Source organism: Oncorhynchus tshawytscha, linkage group LG20, assembly GCF_018296145.1.
Source record: "Oncorhynchus tshawytscha isolate Ot180627B linkage group LG20, Otsh_v2.0, whole genome shotgun sequence".
Classification (NCBI taxonomy): Eukaryota; Metazoa; Chordata; class Actinopteri; order Salmoniformes; family Salmonidae; genus Oncorhynchus; species Oncorhynchus tshawytscha.
The window spans coordinates 36,915,022-36,932,404 of record NC_056448.1 but is presented as its reverse complement, the minus strand read 5'-3'; the positions used below and the strand labels follow the sequence as shown (position 1 = coordinate 36,932,404).

Here is a 17,383-nt window from a genome sequence, read left to right as displayed (position 1 = left end):
ATAGCTGGGTCCCAGACTTGTTTGTGCTGTCCGGTCAACTCCCATGGTCATTGCCACTGCCAAACAAGACAGCACAAACAGATCTGGGACCAGGCTGAAAGGAGCCTTCATGGTGATGCCATTCTATTTGGGTTCTGAGCCCTAGCTAGTGTTTTTCTTTGGCTGTGTTTTGCCTACATGCATATGTCCAAAGAAGTTCTATTGAAGTATACAGTACTTTGTGGCATTGGTCCCTTTGAGAGAAAGAAACCTAGTATGTTAGAAAACTAACCATTGACTTTCTGACCCTCCATGCTACAGTTGACCACACTGGTAAGTCTGTCTCCACTCTCAGTATGTAGTAGTTGTAGCAGCAGGAGTAGCAGTAGTAGTAGTAGCAGCAGTAGTAGTAGTAGTAGTCGCAGTAGTAGTAGTAGTAGTAGCAGCAGCAGTCGTAGCAGCAGCAGTCGTAGTAGTAGCAGCAGTAGTAGTAGTAGTAGCAGCAGCAGTAGTCGTAGTAGTAGCAGTAGTAGTAGTCGTAGTAGCAGCAGTAGTCGTAGTAGCAGCAGTAGTCGTAGTAGCAGCAGTAGTAGCAGCAGTAGTAGTAGCAGCAGTAGTAGTAGCAGCAGTAGTAGTAGCAGCAGCAGTAGTAGTAGCAGCAGTAGTAGTAGTAGCAGCAGTAGTAGTAGTAGCAGTAGTAGTAGTAGCAGCATACTTGAGGCTCCCCACCCCCATAAGACTTCCTATGGGGGTCAGTTGGAATGTGTGGAATGATTTCATTTTGGACCTAAACCCTTAACATACTGTACCCCCTCAGTGATCACAGATCTGAAGGAGCTGGATAGGTCAATGCCATGTTCTACTTTATCATATGGTTTACAACTTTTGCTTAGTTCTTTAGCATCTTTGAACTGTAAAGAGGAAGGGTTTAGGTGCTGAAATAGGACTAGGCTCTTGTACTCACATGATTGCCTATGATGGCTGGTTATAGATAACTGATATCTTCAATTGGTCCTTCTTTCTCTGCAAAATTTCACTCCGTAAGGGACTTTCATTCTTAAGGTGACTTTCCATGCAAGGCCAAATCCAAGGCCTGTTTGGTTGCTCTGACTTCAGCATAAATAAAACTTCAGCATAAATAGTGTCATCGATGTCAAATTCAATTGAGGTGCTGCACGAAAGTTAGTTGAGTCATCTCTCGTGGACAGATTATTTGGGAAGTTACAACTTTTGCAAGAATTTTACTTCTGGGTAACCAAGATTAGTTGAAGAGACTTATGTGTTCAAATCAGATTTGGGACGGTAATGATTTAGGCAAGGTAAACTGGGGTAGGAGGGCTAATTGTGTTTAGTGCCCATCTGTGCAGAGGAGGATGGACCCAAATGGCACCCTATTTCCTACAAAGTGCACTACTTTTTACCAGAGTCCTACAGTAGACACAGTGTACAAAACATTAGGAACACCTTCCTAATATTGAGTTGCCCTCAGAACAGCCTCAATTGTTCAGGGCATGGCCTCTACAAGGTGTCAAAAGCATTCCACAGGGATGCTGGTCCATGTTAACTACATTGCTTCCCACAGTTGTGTCAAATTGGCTGGATTCATGATACACACAGGAAACTGTTGCAAGCGTGAATCCCAGCAGCGTTGCAGCTCTTGACACACTCAAACCGGTGCGCCTGGCACCTACCATTACCCCATTCAAAGGTACTTAGATATTTTGTCTTGCCCATTAACCCTCTGAATGGCAAACATACAAAATACATGTCTCAATTGTCTCAAGACTTAAAAATGGATTTAACAAGTGACATCAATAAGGGATCATAGCTTTCACCTGGATTGATCTGGTCAGTCCATGTCATGGAAGAGTAGGTGTTCCTAATGTTTTGTACAGTCAGTGTATAGGGAATATGGTGCCATTTGGGACAAATCTGTGAAGGAACCACCAACCTCTCCCCTACCCTTATTCTCATCAAGAAGCACATACACAAAGGAGTGTGTGTCATCGTGTGTCTGTACTTGTTGATGTGCTTTTCCCGTTGTGTGTGTGTGTGTGTGTGTGTGTATATATCTTGTAAAAGTGTTTGTAGGGGGTAAAAAATAAGCCTTTGTTTATCTGCTAAATGTTGTGTGCAGAAAGCTGGATAGGTTCCAGAGAGAACTGCCACCCCCTCCATTTCACTCCCATGCTGTGTCTTCTGTAGTGCATTGATCAATGTTGCCTTTCACTTTCCAACGTCAAGCAGTATACCATTGTAGATAGGAATTGTCAAATGTTAAGTCTTGTTATTCATTGTCTGTCCATATGTACGTTATTACGTTCATAATCAATAACTCGTACATTATTGCTCAATAGTTGTTTTGGTGTATGGTTTTAAAACTCATCGCTTTGAAAATGGAAGAGACATGTAGGTCATTTCATTGTACCTGAAGGACTTTTCTCTAGTGATAAATGATGTAGGCTAATTAATGAATGCCTCTGACAGGGAATAGATAAAGACTGAGAAGACCGGTGATTCATGTTTTTCCAGGGGGTTGAGGTGTTACATCATTATATTACTTGTGCTTACTTGAAATTGGTAGTTTTTTCTAGCATCTTTTTTTTACAAAGGAAAAGGAAAAGCGCTACATTTACTGATTGAGGTACCTAATTGCTATCTGGTGTGAACTATCTTATTCTTTACTTTTACACAGGTGCGCGTATAGAGGAGTTTTTCTATGAGAAGTTAGATAAGAAGATCCCATCCAGGACAACCAATGGAGAGCTGCTGGGACAGTATATGCTGGATGCTGCTAAAGACTTTGGCCCAGGGACCCCATATGGTAGGTGGAACTAGTGGAGGTCTGGGTCTTTTGCCGTTTTGTCACTAACATGCGTTTGACAGCCGCAGGAGGTGCCGTAACACTCTATTCTGCTATTTGTTCTGCAACACCCTCTTGTTTTTGAAAGTCATTCTTCCTGAACCTTAGTATTCATTGAAATCTACATAATGTATTGATGCCAATGTGTCTGGGCGGGCTGGCAATGCTGCCCACACTGTACCAGGTGCTCAGCTGTCTGTGTGTGGTTGGCACAAAAACAAACAACATGGCAGTACCCAGTGTTCTAAATGCCATCAGCCTCCATCAGCTGCCCAGGCCTCCATTTTATTCAGCACATAATGGCCGCGTTCCAGGCCGACTATATTGCAGTCGCTTACCAGATCTCATAACGCCCGAATAGGTGTTTAGTATATCAGATATCCTCATCTGTGACATAGCAATCTGATGCCCAACTGCAATGTATGATGTGGACCATGGCCAAAGTGACTCAAGTTGTCCAGATGGGGATGCCCAAGTCTATTAGAAAATATGTTCAACCTGAACACGACATGTGCATTCTTGCACTGAAGTGGAATCTCTTAATGGTTCTCTTTCTAGGCACATTTTTAAGGGATTTTCTCTCAACTATCTAAGTAATGGTTGGAGACATTGTACTGTATGTTAGGGTTTCTTAAACTCTGCTCTAGGCATGTGAAATGTGGGTTGCGAGTTATGGGAATACAATATAATCACACACTATTTCTTCTTCATTTGGGTCTTTGGAGTAGAGGTTGACCAATTATTATTTTTCAACGCCGATACCGATGATTGGAGGACCAATAAAAGGTGATACTGATAAATCAGCCAAATTTTAAATTAAAAAATATATATATATATGTAATAATGACAATTACAACAAACTTAATATAATACATCAAAATAAATTTAGCCTCAAATAAAATGAAACATCTTCAATTTGGTTTAAATAATGCAAAAACAAAGTGTTGGAGAAGAAAGTAAACATGTGCCATGTAAAAAGGCTAACGTTTAAGTTCCTTGCTCAGAACATGAGAACATATGAAAGCTGGTGGTTCCTTTTAACATGAGTCTTCAATATTCCTAGGTAAGAAGTTTTACGTTGTAGTTATTATAGGAATTATAGGAGTACTTCTCTCTGTACAATTTGTATTTCATATACCTTTGACTATAAAGAAAGGTGTAATTAAAAATAAAAAAATACAGATTCCCGTTTGTTATGAAAACTTGAAATCGGCCCTAATTAATCGGTCGACCTCTACTTTGGAGGAGGAATTTGGTCACGGAAGGACGCTCATTTTGTAATTTGTCTCTTTAGCTGAAAAGGTTTAATTAAGAACCCCTGACAGAGCATTGTGGGCCAGTATATCAATTATTATCTTTGGGTGCTGCAGCCCAGGAGTAATCCAACTTGAATGAAAAGGATGGCCAACACTCGCCAGTTATGATATAAATTCCCAAGAAATGCAGCTTGCGACTGTTTTGTCTCCCATAGACAGTGAGCCAGTGTGATAATGGATAGTTGTGTCTAGGAGTTCTAGCTCTGATGCTGACTTTGATTACCTTGGAAGCTGGCGGGATACCCACTCCTCTCACAACCAATCTGACCCTTTACACAGCGGTTTGATGATACCATGCCTCACAACTTAGCATCTTGGCTTAGCACGCTGTGTGTGCGTGTGTAGTCCCAAGAAATTCCCTCCAGCGGCAGTTTCTTACTGAAAATCACCAGTCTCTCAAAACGATTATATGTCTATCCATCCATCCATCCATCCATCCTTTATAACAGCAGTAAAGAGTGGTTAATGCAGTGAAGCACGGAGAGATGCTGAGTTGAGGGTGATGAGTTCTGACTTATAAATATACTTAATCAAGTCACTAAGGGAGAGAGGGTAATGCAGAACGTTTACATTTTGTCAGAACATGTTATTGTTAGACATCAGGTATCCTTAGGAAAGGAGAAGGGCCACAGTCTTGCTTCAGTTGTTGGGTTGTAATTTGAAATACTTGCTACACCAGAAGTTAATGGCTTTTTGTAGGTATAATGTATACAGTGGGGCAAAAAAGTATTTAGTCAACCACCAATTGTGCAAGTTCTCCCACTTAAAAAGATGAGGCCTGTAATTTTCAATATTTATTTTCCACCATAATTTGCAAATAAATTAATTAAAAATCCTACAATGTGATTTTCATTTTTTTTTTCTCATTTTGTCTGTCATAGTTGAAGTGTACCTATGATGAAAATTACAGGCCTCTCTCATCTTTTTAAGTGGGAGAACTTGCACAATTGGTGGTCAGTTAAGGTTGCATATGAGCCAGGGGCTTGGAATGTTACTGAGTAAGGCAAAGGTAATCAGATGGTTGCGTTCACTGATAAGGGTGGATTGCTGTGGATTAGTGAGGAATGGGGGCCGAGGTCAGGTCACATTAAGGGAGAAGGAACAATTTATTACTACTTCCTGCCTAGCAATAAAAATGTCATGTTTAGAGAAAAGGAGGAGACTTGTTCTTAAGTGGGGTGTATATATACACTGCTCAAAAAAATAAAGCGAACACTTAAACAACACAATGTAACTCCAAGTCAATCACACTTCTGTCAAATCAAACTGTCCACTTAGGAAGCAACACTGATTGACAATAAATTTCACATGCTGTTGTGCAAATGGAATAGACAACAGGTGGAAATTATAGGCAATTAGCAAGACACCCCCAATAAAGGAGTGGTTCTGCAGGTGGGGACCACAGACCACTTCTCAGTTCCTATGCTTCCTGGCTGATGTTTTGGTCACTTTTGAATGCTGGCGGTGCTTTCACTCTAGTGGTAGCATGAGACTGAGTCTACAACCCACACAAGTGGCTCAGGTAGTGCAGCTCATCCAGGATGGCGCATCAATGCGAGCTGTGGCAAGAAGGTTTGCTGTGTCTGTCAGCGTAGTGTCCAGAGCATGGAGGCGCTACCAGGAGACAGGCAAGTACATCAGGAGACGTGGAGGAGGCCGTAGGAGGGCAACAACCCAGCAGCAGGACCGCTACCTCCGCCTTTGTGCAAGGAGGAGCACTGCCAGAGCCTTGCAAAATGACCTCCAGCAGGCCACAAATGTGCATGTGTCTGCTCAAACGGTCAGAAACAGACTCCATGAGGGTGGTATGAGGGCCCGACGTCCACAGTTGGGGGTTGTGCTTACAGCCCAACACCGTACAGGACGTTTGGCATTTGCCAGAGAACACCAAGATTGGCAAATTCGCCACTGGCGCCCTGTGCTCTTCACAGATGAAAGCAGGTTCACACTGAGCACATGTGACAGACGTGACAGAGTCTGGAGACGCCGTGGAGAACGTTCTGCTACCTGCAACATCCTCCAGCATGACCAGTTTGGCGGTGGGTCAGTCATGGTGTGGCATTTTTTTGGGGGGCCGCACAGCCCTCCATGTGCTCGCCAGAGGTAGCCTGACTGCCATTAGGTACCGAGATGAGATCCTCAGACCCCTTGTGAGACCATATGCTGGTGCGGTTGGCCCTGGGTTCCTCCTAATGCAAGACAATGCTAGACCTCATGTGGCTGGAGTGTGTCAGCAGTTCCTGCAAGAGGAAGGCATTGATGCTATGGACTGGCCCGCCCGTTCCCCAGACCTGACTCCAATTGACCACATCTGGGACATCATGTCTCGCTCCATCCACCAACGCCACGTTGCACCACAGACTGTCCAGGAGTTGGCGGATGCTTTAGTCCAGGTATGGGAGGAGATCCCTCAGGAGACCATCCACAACCTCATCAGGAGCATGTCCAGGCATTGTAGGGAGGTCATACAGGCACGTGGAGGCCACACACACTACTGAGCCTCATTTTGACATGTTTTAAGGACATTACATCAAAGTTGGATCAGCCTGTAGTGTGGTTTTCCACTTTTTCCAGACCTCCATAGGTTGATAAATTTGATTTCCATTGATCATTTTTGTGTGATTTTGTTGTCAGCACATTCAACTATGTAAAGAAAAAAGTATTCAATAAGAATATTTCATTCATTCAGATCTAGGATGTGTTATTTTAGTGTTCCCTTTATTTTTTTGAGCAATGTACTTGTGATGGTGATGTCTTTGTCTGTTCAGCTGTCTGACCCATTGGGTGAATAAACTGGATTTGAGCTTGTCCTAGTTGTCCGGTAGTTTTTACTGTTTATTTAGAACCTAACAAGGGGGAGGGTTGATATAATGCATGGCTATAATGATTTATGTTTATACCATTGTTGTTTCCGATTGGCTTCAAGGGCATTCTAGAGTGAACATTTCATCCCTATAACGTACAGTATATCAGCAGGGTAGAATTCAATGACTATTGTTCATTCTTACATGTTCTATGTTTATGCTGCTTTTGAAAGCAAAAGTTGAATTGAAAACGTTGTTATTGACATTGTTGAATTCGACTATTGTACTGGAAGGTTTTTTTCACTGGGAGTGGAGGGGACGGAGTCTCTGACCTGGCTCGCTCCTCCTTCCACTGGGTCAATGGCTGGGCAGTTCTGATCTGATGAATTGGGCTCAGTTTCATTCTAACTCCCTGGTAATTTAGGAAACTAAATGAATGTCATGGAATTAAATGTCCCGATCCAGTATGTCCCTTTGTCTCCTGAATGGACAGGAACTAAAAAGGAATTGGCCATATTATTAATGCCCAGTCATGTATATTCACTGTCATCAACCTACTCATCCACTTCTGTCATCAACCTAATTTTGTGTGTGTGTGTGTGTGTGTGTGTGACAGGCAGTACCCTGATCACGGTGGGGGAGTACCAGAGTAGACTGGGCGGGGCGGAGCGGGAGTTCCTCCAGACCTCGGCTATCAACTTCCTCACTCCTCTCCGCAACTTCCTGGAGGGAGACTGGAGAACCATATCTGTGAGTATACTGTGAAACTCCTAGCCCCTCATCCCTAGACTCTACCCCTTACACTTATCTTCAGCTTGAAGTGCCTAAGTGTTCGCATAGTTAAGAACGTACCTTAGCCTACAGTGGCCGTCCCCCGGGGAAATCTAATTAACATAATTTTAAAAATCCCCTGTTTAAGCTCGAGAGATGTTTTTTGACTGTGTCTCAATCAACGTCATCTGCCGATATCGTCCCCATTTGCGGTGAAAGGCAGCTGAGCTAGAGCGGTGTTTGTCAGACCATGAGACATCCCAAAAATTGGTCTTCTCACAAAATCGTATGTCGCATCCGAACGGTTTGGACTACACACTAATATGAACCAAGAGGAAAGCTGAGACACTCACGAACACGATTGTGAGTGTCCTAAAGCAAAACGTAAAACACAAGACTCATCTGAGGGTTCCCGGTAGCAGTTTTAAAAATGAATGGAAGTATGTATGGAGATAGTTTAGTGTCTAAAATAAGGGGATAAATACATGTAAAAAAATATACATATTTTACTGATCTTTCTTATATCTCTCAGATATAGGACAGACACTTCAGACAAACTTTCTTTAGATTTGTTGGGGGACAAAATCTGTTATTCAATGCATTTCTGTTGGCTAATAGCAGTAAGGGGTCTTAAAATTCAAAGTCAAATAGCTAAATAATCCTTGGTATGTGATCATCTTAAACAATTCCATATGTTAGCAACCCCCCATTCCATATGTTAGCCCACCCCCCTGGCTTGGACAGGGCTTAGAGTCTAGATGGTTAAGCTCACGCCACAGCTAGCTTGAAATATTGAGGATGGACAGTGGTGTGTATTCAAGGAAGCCAGGCTTCCCCAAATATTTGACCAATAAAAAATTATAATATATAAAATCATTTCGCTTTCGTCTATCTGTGTTTTTGTACTTTTCTGTCAATTCGCAATGGGCTGAATCTCACCAGAGAAATCATCCGAGCGAGAGAAACAGCGCCCCTCTGTCTCAGTATATGGAGCCCATGTATCTGATGCTGTCTGGAACAAAAGAGTTACATGTTGCGGCCATAGCATTTGATTGATTGATGCCAGCAAGCATTTAAAATCAAATCAGATTTTATTTGTCACATGTGCCTAATTCAACAGGTATTACACCTTACAGTGAAATGCTTACTTACAAGCCCTTAACCAATGATGCAGTTAAAAAAAATACCTCCCAAAAAGTAAACGATAAGGATAACAAATAATTAATGAGCAGCAGTAAATAACAATAGCGGGGCTGTATACAAGGGTTACCTGTACAGAGTCAATGTGTGGGGGCACCGGTGTCGAGGTAATTGAGGTAATATGTACATGTAGGCAGAGTTATTAAAGTGACGACACAGACAATAACAGAGTAGTAGCAGCGTTGAAGAAGGGGGTGGGGGTAGCAATGCAAATAGTCTGGGTAGCCATTTGATTAGAGAGAACAGTCTATGACTGTGGTGGCTGGAGTCTCTGACAATTTTTAGGGCCTTTCCCTGACACCGCCTGGTATCGAGGTCCTGGATGGCAGGAGGCTTTGCTCCGGTGATGTACTGGGCCGTACTACCCTCTGTAGTGCCTTGCGGTCGGAGGTCGAGCAGTTGCCATACCAGGCAGTGATGCAACCCGCCAGGATGCTCTCGATGGTGCAGTTGTCAAACCTTTTGAGGATCTGAGGACCCATGCCAAATCTTTTCAGTCTCCTGAGGGGGAATAGGTTTTGTCGTGCCCTCTTCACGACTGTCTTGGTGTGCTTGGACCATGTTAGTTTGACGGTGATGTGGACGCCAAGGAACTTGAAGTTCTCAACCTGCTCCACTACAGCCTGTCGATGAGAATGGGGCCATGCTCAGTTCTCCTTTTCCTGTAGTCCACAATCATCTCCTTTGTCTTTATCACGTTGAGGGAGATGTTGTCCTTGCACCACACTGCCAGGTGTCTGACCTCCTCCCTATAGGCTGTCTCATTGTTGTCGGTGATCAGACATACCACTGTTGTGTTATCGGTAAACTTAGTGACGGTGTTGGAGTCGTGCCTGGCCGTGCAGTCATGAGTGAACAGGGAGTACAGGAGAGGACTGAGAACGCACCCCTGAGGGGCCCCCGTGTTGTTACCTGCCCTTACCACCTGGGGGTGGCCCATCAGGAAGTTCAGGAGCCAGTTGCAGAGGGTCCTTAGCTTAGTGATGACCTTTGAGGGCACTACAGTGTTGAATGCTGAGCTGTAGTCAATGAATACCATTCTCACATAGGTGTTCCTTTTGTCCAGATGGGAAAGGGCAGTGTGGAGTGCAATAGAGATGGCATTATCTGTAGATCTGTTTGGGCGGTATGCAAATTGGAGTGGGTCTAGGGTTTCTGGGATAATTGTATTGATGTGAGCCATGACCAGCCTTTCAAAGCAATTCATGGCTACAGACGTGAGTGCTATGGATCGGTAGTCATTTAGGCAGGTGTGGTAAACCGTGGGGTGTTGGGTTGAGCGTGCAGAGATTGACACAGAGACAGGGAGGCTTTAGTCCGAAAAACAACTTTACTTAAGACAGAAAATAAATATATCAAAGAAATAACTTAGGTTTTGCTCTGTCTTCCTTCTCTCTCTTAAATGGTATCCATCTCTCTCCCTTCTCTCCCGCGGTGTGCCATCGAGCTCCTTTTATTTAGCCTCCACCGCTGGTTGGCACTTTCCTCTAATTACCTCCACTTAGCTGTCCGTGTCGGGGTGCCCAGCTCCCGTATTCCCAGCAGAGGGAGCCAACGTCGCCTCACGTACCTCCCCTCTATTACCATCCCCCAGGGTAGACCTCCTGGGATACCACACAGGTTACATGGTGTTCTTGGGCACAGGGACGGTGGTCTGCTTGAAACATGTTGGTATTACAGACTCAATCAGGTACATGATGAAAATATCAAGCAACATGACGTCCGTAATATAAGCAACATGGCAAAAAATGCCACCCAGCAATATCAGAGGGCAATGTGGAGCTGTTACCAAGTGGATACAAGTGGCTCTGGGGTAGCACAGTGGAGAAGTAGTGGGAGGAGTGGTGGTGGTCTGGTTTTGTGTCACTCACTTCCTCCTTGTCTTCCTCCCCTGTGCAGAAAGAGAGACGTCTCCTAGAGAACCGGCGGTTGGACCTGGACATCTGTAAAGCACGTGTCAAGAAAGCCAAGCAAGCCGAGGCTAAAGCGGCGGTGAGTCTTCCTCATCCTCAGACACCCCTTCCCTTATGACTGGCAGTCCCAGTTTGAATGATTTCAGGCCTGACATGGAACATACAATTCCTGACATACAGTTCTAGAGTTGATGAAAATGATTTGAGTTCTCTTGGCTCTGGTTACTTCCCTGTCTATCTATTGACTCTATTACTGGGGGGGGTACTTTGACTCAAAGGTGATTGTAAAGCGGTTTAGTTATTCAACAGCTGCTACCTCCAATCACTGTATGCTTTTGATTAGATGCTCTGATCTGTAAGTGGAGAATGAATACAACACAGTTTAACTCACATAATACGAGCACACTGCTTGTCCTTCCCCAAAGCTTTCTTAAATGTGTTGTCAACTTAGATCAACTCCAACTGGGACATCAACAGAAATCCATAGACCATTAAGCCAGCTACACCAATAGAAATGGCCATAGGGGTGGGCAGCGGTGGAGGATTTTCATCAATGTCTAGGTGTCTACCTTTGACTCACCTTCTCTGCAAACCTTACATGGGGCATGACAATTGTCTCTCCCAAACTAACATCCCCCTTCACCCTCGCTCATTCTCTTCAGTTTTGCACGTGGAGACAAACGGTGCTCTCTGTTGACTAACTTTGGACTAACATGTTTCTCTGTTATCATTTGCGCAGTGTGAGGGAGATGTAAGTATTGACGAGTGTTGTATTTTCAGCGATCTCGCTTGCCTCTTTTTCTCCCATTTTAATTTTTTTCATTGAGTGCTGTTTGGGGCATCCTCCCTCTCTTCTTTCAGACCATCCATGCACCACAACTATACAGTAGTATAGTCCCAAAGAAAAGTTGAATGGGTTTGTTTCAGTAATGACACCTAGAGATGGTCATATGAGAGGTGGAACATTTTTTTTCTATTTTTTTCTAGTTGACTTCACCGAACAAAATGTTTTGGATGGTACACTGGCGCAACAAATTTGATGATGTGGACCTGACTGAGACTGTACATTTTTAGACTTTTGTTTTATGTGGCCTCAGTGTTTCCACTACCATCTCCAAGGTCTACCCACCTCATTGTCTGGGGCCCTGAAAGCTGATTCAGGGACCTCTGGACCCTTTGAACAATACTCCATTGTCCCCTCAGTTGGAAAGCCCTGCTCATTCCCACACTCACACATCCTGAAGATTGATGGGAGTGATTGGGGGGGTATCCAGCCAGTCTGCTGTCCATTCCACAGGTACAATGGTCAGGTTTGAACAGAAGACAATGCAAAACCAAGATGTCTGCCACCATTCTAATGATACCTGAAAATTGGACCTTGACTTTGAAAATGTGCATGGCGCTTGATGCAAATAAATATTTGTGTAAGCTCTTCTAATCCATTCATGCCTCATGGTGTGGAGGTAGTATTTAATTCTCATCACTGGCTCTGCGTGACAAAAGATAAGTTACTCATGCCATCCAAGTTCTTCTTAACATCACAAAACACAAATAGGCTGCGCACCGCACTGCTACTTGCACTGCACAGTCCTGGGCCAATATCCACAAAGCATCTCAGAGTAGAAGTGATGATCTAGGATCTGTCCATATAATCATATTCATTATGATCTACAGGGATAAACTGATCCTAGATCAGCACTCCTACTCTGAGACACTTTATGAATATAGGCCCTGAGCTGAGGCCTTCTGTATGGGAGAATGCTCATGCACTTGAGTCGCTGCTACTGTCAGAGCCAGGTCTGTAGAACTCTGGGAGCAGCTGTATATAGCCATAATTAGCTTAGCATTATAAGGCTGCTACTGTCAACCAGGTCTGCAGAACTCTCGGAGCCTCTGTATGTAGCCATAATTAGTTTAGCATGCTAAGGCAGCTTCTGTCTGTATAGAGGACACATTGGAGCACCCCATATTCCATGAACTGCAGCTTTGCATCTCCATCCCAGACTCCTGTGGGAACTGACCGTTTGCTTCTTCTCATTTCTTCTCCCTTTCATTCTTCTTCTTCCTCAGTGTGCTGTTTGTTGGAGCTGCTTGTTTTGATGCGATGCATGACTGTATGACTTTGTTACCCCCTCCTCTGCCTGTAGGCCGAGCCCGATTTTCAGGAGACTAGGCCTCGAAATTATGTTCTGTCTGCGAGCGCATCTGCGGTAAGACGCCCACAGACGGAGACTCATGTTGAGAGATGCATACACACAAAAACACACAGGCTATACTCCATAGAATATGTACAATGGCGTGCGCACACAAACACACGGCATTAGATGTACAAATTTTGGTTTATTTGAGTCTTTCAACACAAGTTTAGTGCACTTCATGGCCTATGTCACAGGTTAACTTTTCTGAATATAACTAGTCTTTGTGGATAATAACTTGGGTGAGACTGTTAGGGAAGAGACAGACATGTAGAAGGAGACAGAGACTAAGCTATCCTCAACCTAATTCTCTATCAGATACAGAGGTACCATACTCTGGAATTCTTATCTTCACATTGCCCAAACCCCATCGTCCCTCAATAATTTCAAGCGAAGACTGGGGGTCAGCCTGATGAACCAAACTATTCAGTAATCTCCTCCATATAGTTAAATAAAGGTTATATATACACTGCTCAAAAAAATAAAGGGAACACTAAAATAACACATCCTAGATCTGAATGAATGAAATATTCTTATTAAATACTTTTTTCTTTATATAGTTGAATGTGCTGAAAACAAAATCACACAAAAATGATCAATGGAAATCAAATGTATCAACCCATGGAGGTCTGGATTTGGAGTGACACTCAAAATTAAAGTGGAAAACCACACTACAGGCTGATCCAACTTTGATGTAATGTCCTTAAAACAAGTCAAAATGAGGCTCAGTAGTGTGTGTGGCCTCCACGTGCCTGTATGACCTCCCTACAACGCCTGGGCATGCTCCTGATGAGGTTGCGGATGGTCTCCTGAGGGATCTCCTCCCAGACCTGGACTAAAGCATCCGCCAACTTCTGGACAGTCTGTGGTGCAACTTGGCGTTGGTGGATGGAGCGAGACATGATGTCCCAGATGTGCTCAATTGGATTCAGGTCTAAGGAACGGGCAGGCCAGTCCATAGCATCAATGCCTTCCTCTTGCAGGAACTGCTGACACACTCCAGTCACATGAGGTCTAGCATTGTCTTGCATTAGGAGGAACCCAGGGCCAACCGCACCAGCATATGGTCTCACAAGGGGTCTGAGGATCTCATCTCGGTACCTAATGGCAGTCAGGCTACCTCTGGCGAGCACATGGAGGGCTGTGCGGCCCTCCAAAGAAATGCCACCCCACACCATGACTGATCCACCGCCAAACCGGTCATGCTGGAGGATGTTGCAGGTAGCAGAACGTTTTCCATCGCGTCTCCAGACTCTGTCACGTCTGTCACGTGCTCAGTGTGAACCTGCTTTCATCTGTGAAGAGCTCAGGGCGCCAGTGGCGAATTTGCCAATCTTGGTGTTCTCTGACAAATGCCAAACATCCTGCACGGTGTTGGGCTGTAAGCACAACCCCCACCTGTGGACGTCGGGCCCTCATACCACCCTTGTGGAGTCTGTTTCTGACCATTTTAGCAGACACATGCACATTTGTGGCCTGCTGGAGGTCATTTTACAGGGCTCTGGCAGTGCTCCTCCTGCTCCTCCTTGCACAAAGGCGGAGGTAGCGGTCCTGCTGCTGGGTTGTTGCCCTCCTACGGCCTCCTCCACGTCTCCTGATGTACTGGCCTGTCTCCTGGTAGCACCTCCATGCTCTGGACACTATGCTGACAGACACAGCAAACCTTCTTGCCACAGCTCGCATTGATGTGCCATCCTGGATGAGCTGCACTACCTGAGCCACTTGTGTGGGTTGTAGACTCAGTCTCATGCTACCACTAGAGTGAAAGCACCGCCAGCATTCAAAAGTGACCAAAACATCAGCCAGGAAGCATAGGAACTGAGAAGTGGTCTGTGGTCCCCACCTGCAGAACTACTCCTTTATTGGGGGTGTCTTGCTAATTGCCTATAATTTCCACCTGTTGTCTATTCCATTTGCACAACAGCATGTGAAATGTATTGTCAATCAGTGTTGCTTCCTAAGTGGACAGTTTGATTTCACAGAAGTGTGATTGACTTGGAGTTACATTGTGTTTGTGTTCCCTTTTATTTTTTTGAGCAGTGTGTGTATATATATATATATATATATATATATATTTTTTTTTAAATATAGCCCATCTCTCTCACTCACATCCACACAACACATCCAAACACACTCACATCCAAACAAAACATATACTGTTTATTATTTTTTGTAATTTCTGACCAGTTAATTTGTACATTTTTGGTATAGAAGGTTTTGTCTGTTTTAACAAACTTAAAACGTTTTTTTTATACTTGTATATATATTTTTGTGATATTGTTTTTATCTGTATTGTTGTCTATCACTTATTTTCTTTGGTGCAAATAAATTAAACCTTAAATTTAAACTTAAAAACAGCAAAGCAGTGGTGGCTGGGATAGTTGGGATCTGGAAGATTCCAAAGAGTCGGCCAATGTGATGGATCAGAGGAAGGTATATATCAATAGGTTTACACTGTTCATAGCATATTATCAACAATACTAGATGGGATGCAACCCCCGCCCTACACTGCTAGAAGAAATGGTGCTATACAGAACCAACAAGCGTTCCATGGCTTGCTTCATACAGATCAGTGTGGTTCAGTTGGCATAGCTTGGCACTTGCAACACCAAGGGTATTGGGTTTAATCCCTGCTGGAGCCACCCATACATAAAATGTATGCACGCATGACTGTAAGTCACTTTGGATAAAAGCGTCTGCTAAATGGCTTATTATATATGGCTATATAAAATTGCAATGAAGCACCTTTTTATTTTCAGCAGTGTAGGTACTAGCTCAATGCTACTGTGGTATAGTAGGGTGTTACTTTCCCCATCGCCTGTTCTTGAGGCCCTTAGAGGGTGTGTATGTATTGGAGCCCCCCCCATCACCTCAACGCTCTGATGGAATCCAGCCAAAGTTCAGCACCTGATTTGACTGACCACAGACTTGATGAATTAGTTCAATCATGGAGAGACCTAACTGAATGAACAATAGACTGAATGCAAATACGAAGGTTTATTAAATTATAATTGGGGGATGACCCCCGGAGACAGATATCGGGATAGCAGATAGCCCTTTGGTGGACAACTGGCCAGAAGATTGCAGGTGTTAAGATCTCTTATCTACCTAATTTTTGCCACCATGCAGTTAGCCAAACAAGAATGGTCCTACGTTCCACTTTCATATATCTGTTTTGCTCCTGATGTTGTCACTGTCTTTGTTATCGCTACTGGTTAGGTAACTCTGTCACATTCATCAGTCTGTATTGGAGGAGAAGGGTTTGTTCGTGGTAGTCGTGTTTATGATGAATGCCAGTGACGAAGACGTGCCTGGCCATTTTCTTTTCAGTCCAGCGCGTTGGACTATATTATTTGTTTTGTCAGTTGTTGTGTCACGGTGTTGTGTGTCTTTGTCTATAATGAGAGATTCTGTCGTTGTAATTGTCAAACAGATGGTTGTGTATAGTAGGCCATTGTTGAAAAACCAAAAAATTTGAATCCCCTTCGTGACCAAAACACTGTGTGTGTTCACATCCTCCCACGTTTGCCCTTATTTTAAAAATGTACCTTTATTTAACTAGGCAAGTCAGTTAAGAACAAATTCTTATTTTCAATGAGGTTGTATTTCTCCTTCGAGAATCAATTCCTTAGCTGCTTAGAATTCCAGGGGCATGTTTCCCATAGAAATATAATGTAATAAATGATATTCCAATGATGGTTCAGCCACACTGATGGGGAAACCTCAATAGATCCCTTCCCTGGGCTCCCTGGGCTTTGTCGTGCCGTCTGTGTACTGTCCACACAAACTACGTGTCCTCCTGTCATTTTAATTCTGCTAGTCCCACAGAAATGTCATTTGGCTATACTTATCGTATCGTATAGTAGAGTAAGGAGCGGTCTAATAACATGTAATAAATACATTTAAAAGTGACTCTTTACTTGCATCACATACCTAACAATGGTTTCAACAAAATAATCTGATTACTTACTCATGTTTTCAAATCATTGGCCTCTTCCAGACATGACTAGACTTTTATTGTTATAGGGGGATTCCTCCCATTTACTACACAGCTAGTCTTTCAACATATCAATGAGTCAGAAAGGGAATGGGGCCATTGCTCCTGAGACAGACTCATGAGACTGCTCTGGGGAGAAATTATTATGTGGATGTAGAACCCCACAAGGTCTGTTGTGCGCTGTCATTGTTGGTCTGAGAATTGCTCTTATCTCCCTTGTTGTCATGCTGCTTATTCTAGCTGTGGAGTGAGGAAGTGGACAAAGTAAGTATCACTTAGTAAGATTGGTGTTCAACAACATAGACTAAAAAGGTCATAGACTGCTTTAGAGGTGTGTGTGTGTGT

General features: G+C 43.6%; 1 protein-coding gene across 19 annotated transcripts in view; it reads left to right on the top strand.

The window, feature by feature from the left end:
- Window positions 1-17,383, top strand: part of sh3glb2b (SH3-domain GRB2-like endophilin B2b) — a 47,885-nt gene that overhangs the window by 5,241 nt on the left and 25,261 nt on the right. For 3 of the 19 annotated variants that reach the window (XM_024381722.2, XM_024381706.2, XM_024381703.2), the window contains exons 3-10: window positions 301-312; window positions 2,675-2,803; window positions 7,579-7,712; window positions 10,833-10,925; window positions 11,586-11,597; window positions 12,994-13,056; window positions 15,400-15,474; window positions 17,279-17,302. In XM_024381722.2, coding sequence (XP_024237490.2) covers window positions 301-312; window positions 2,675-2,803; window positions 7,579-7,712; window positions 10,833-10,925; window positions 11,586-11,597; window positions 12,994-13,056; window positions 15,400-15,474; window positions 17,279-17,302 — 542 coding nt within the window. The remainder of the gene's footprint in view (window positions 1-300; window positions 313-2,674; window positions 2,804-7,578; window positions 7,713-10,832; window positions 10,926-11,585; window positions 11,598-12,993; window positions 13,057-15,399; window positions 15,475-17,278; window positions 17,303-17,383) is intronic. The other 16 variants (XM_024381715.2, XM_024381712.2, XM_024381719.2 and 13 more) reach the window with 13 other exon arrangements.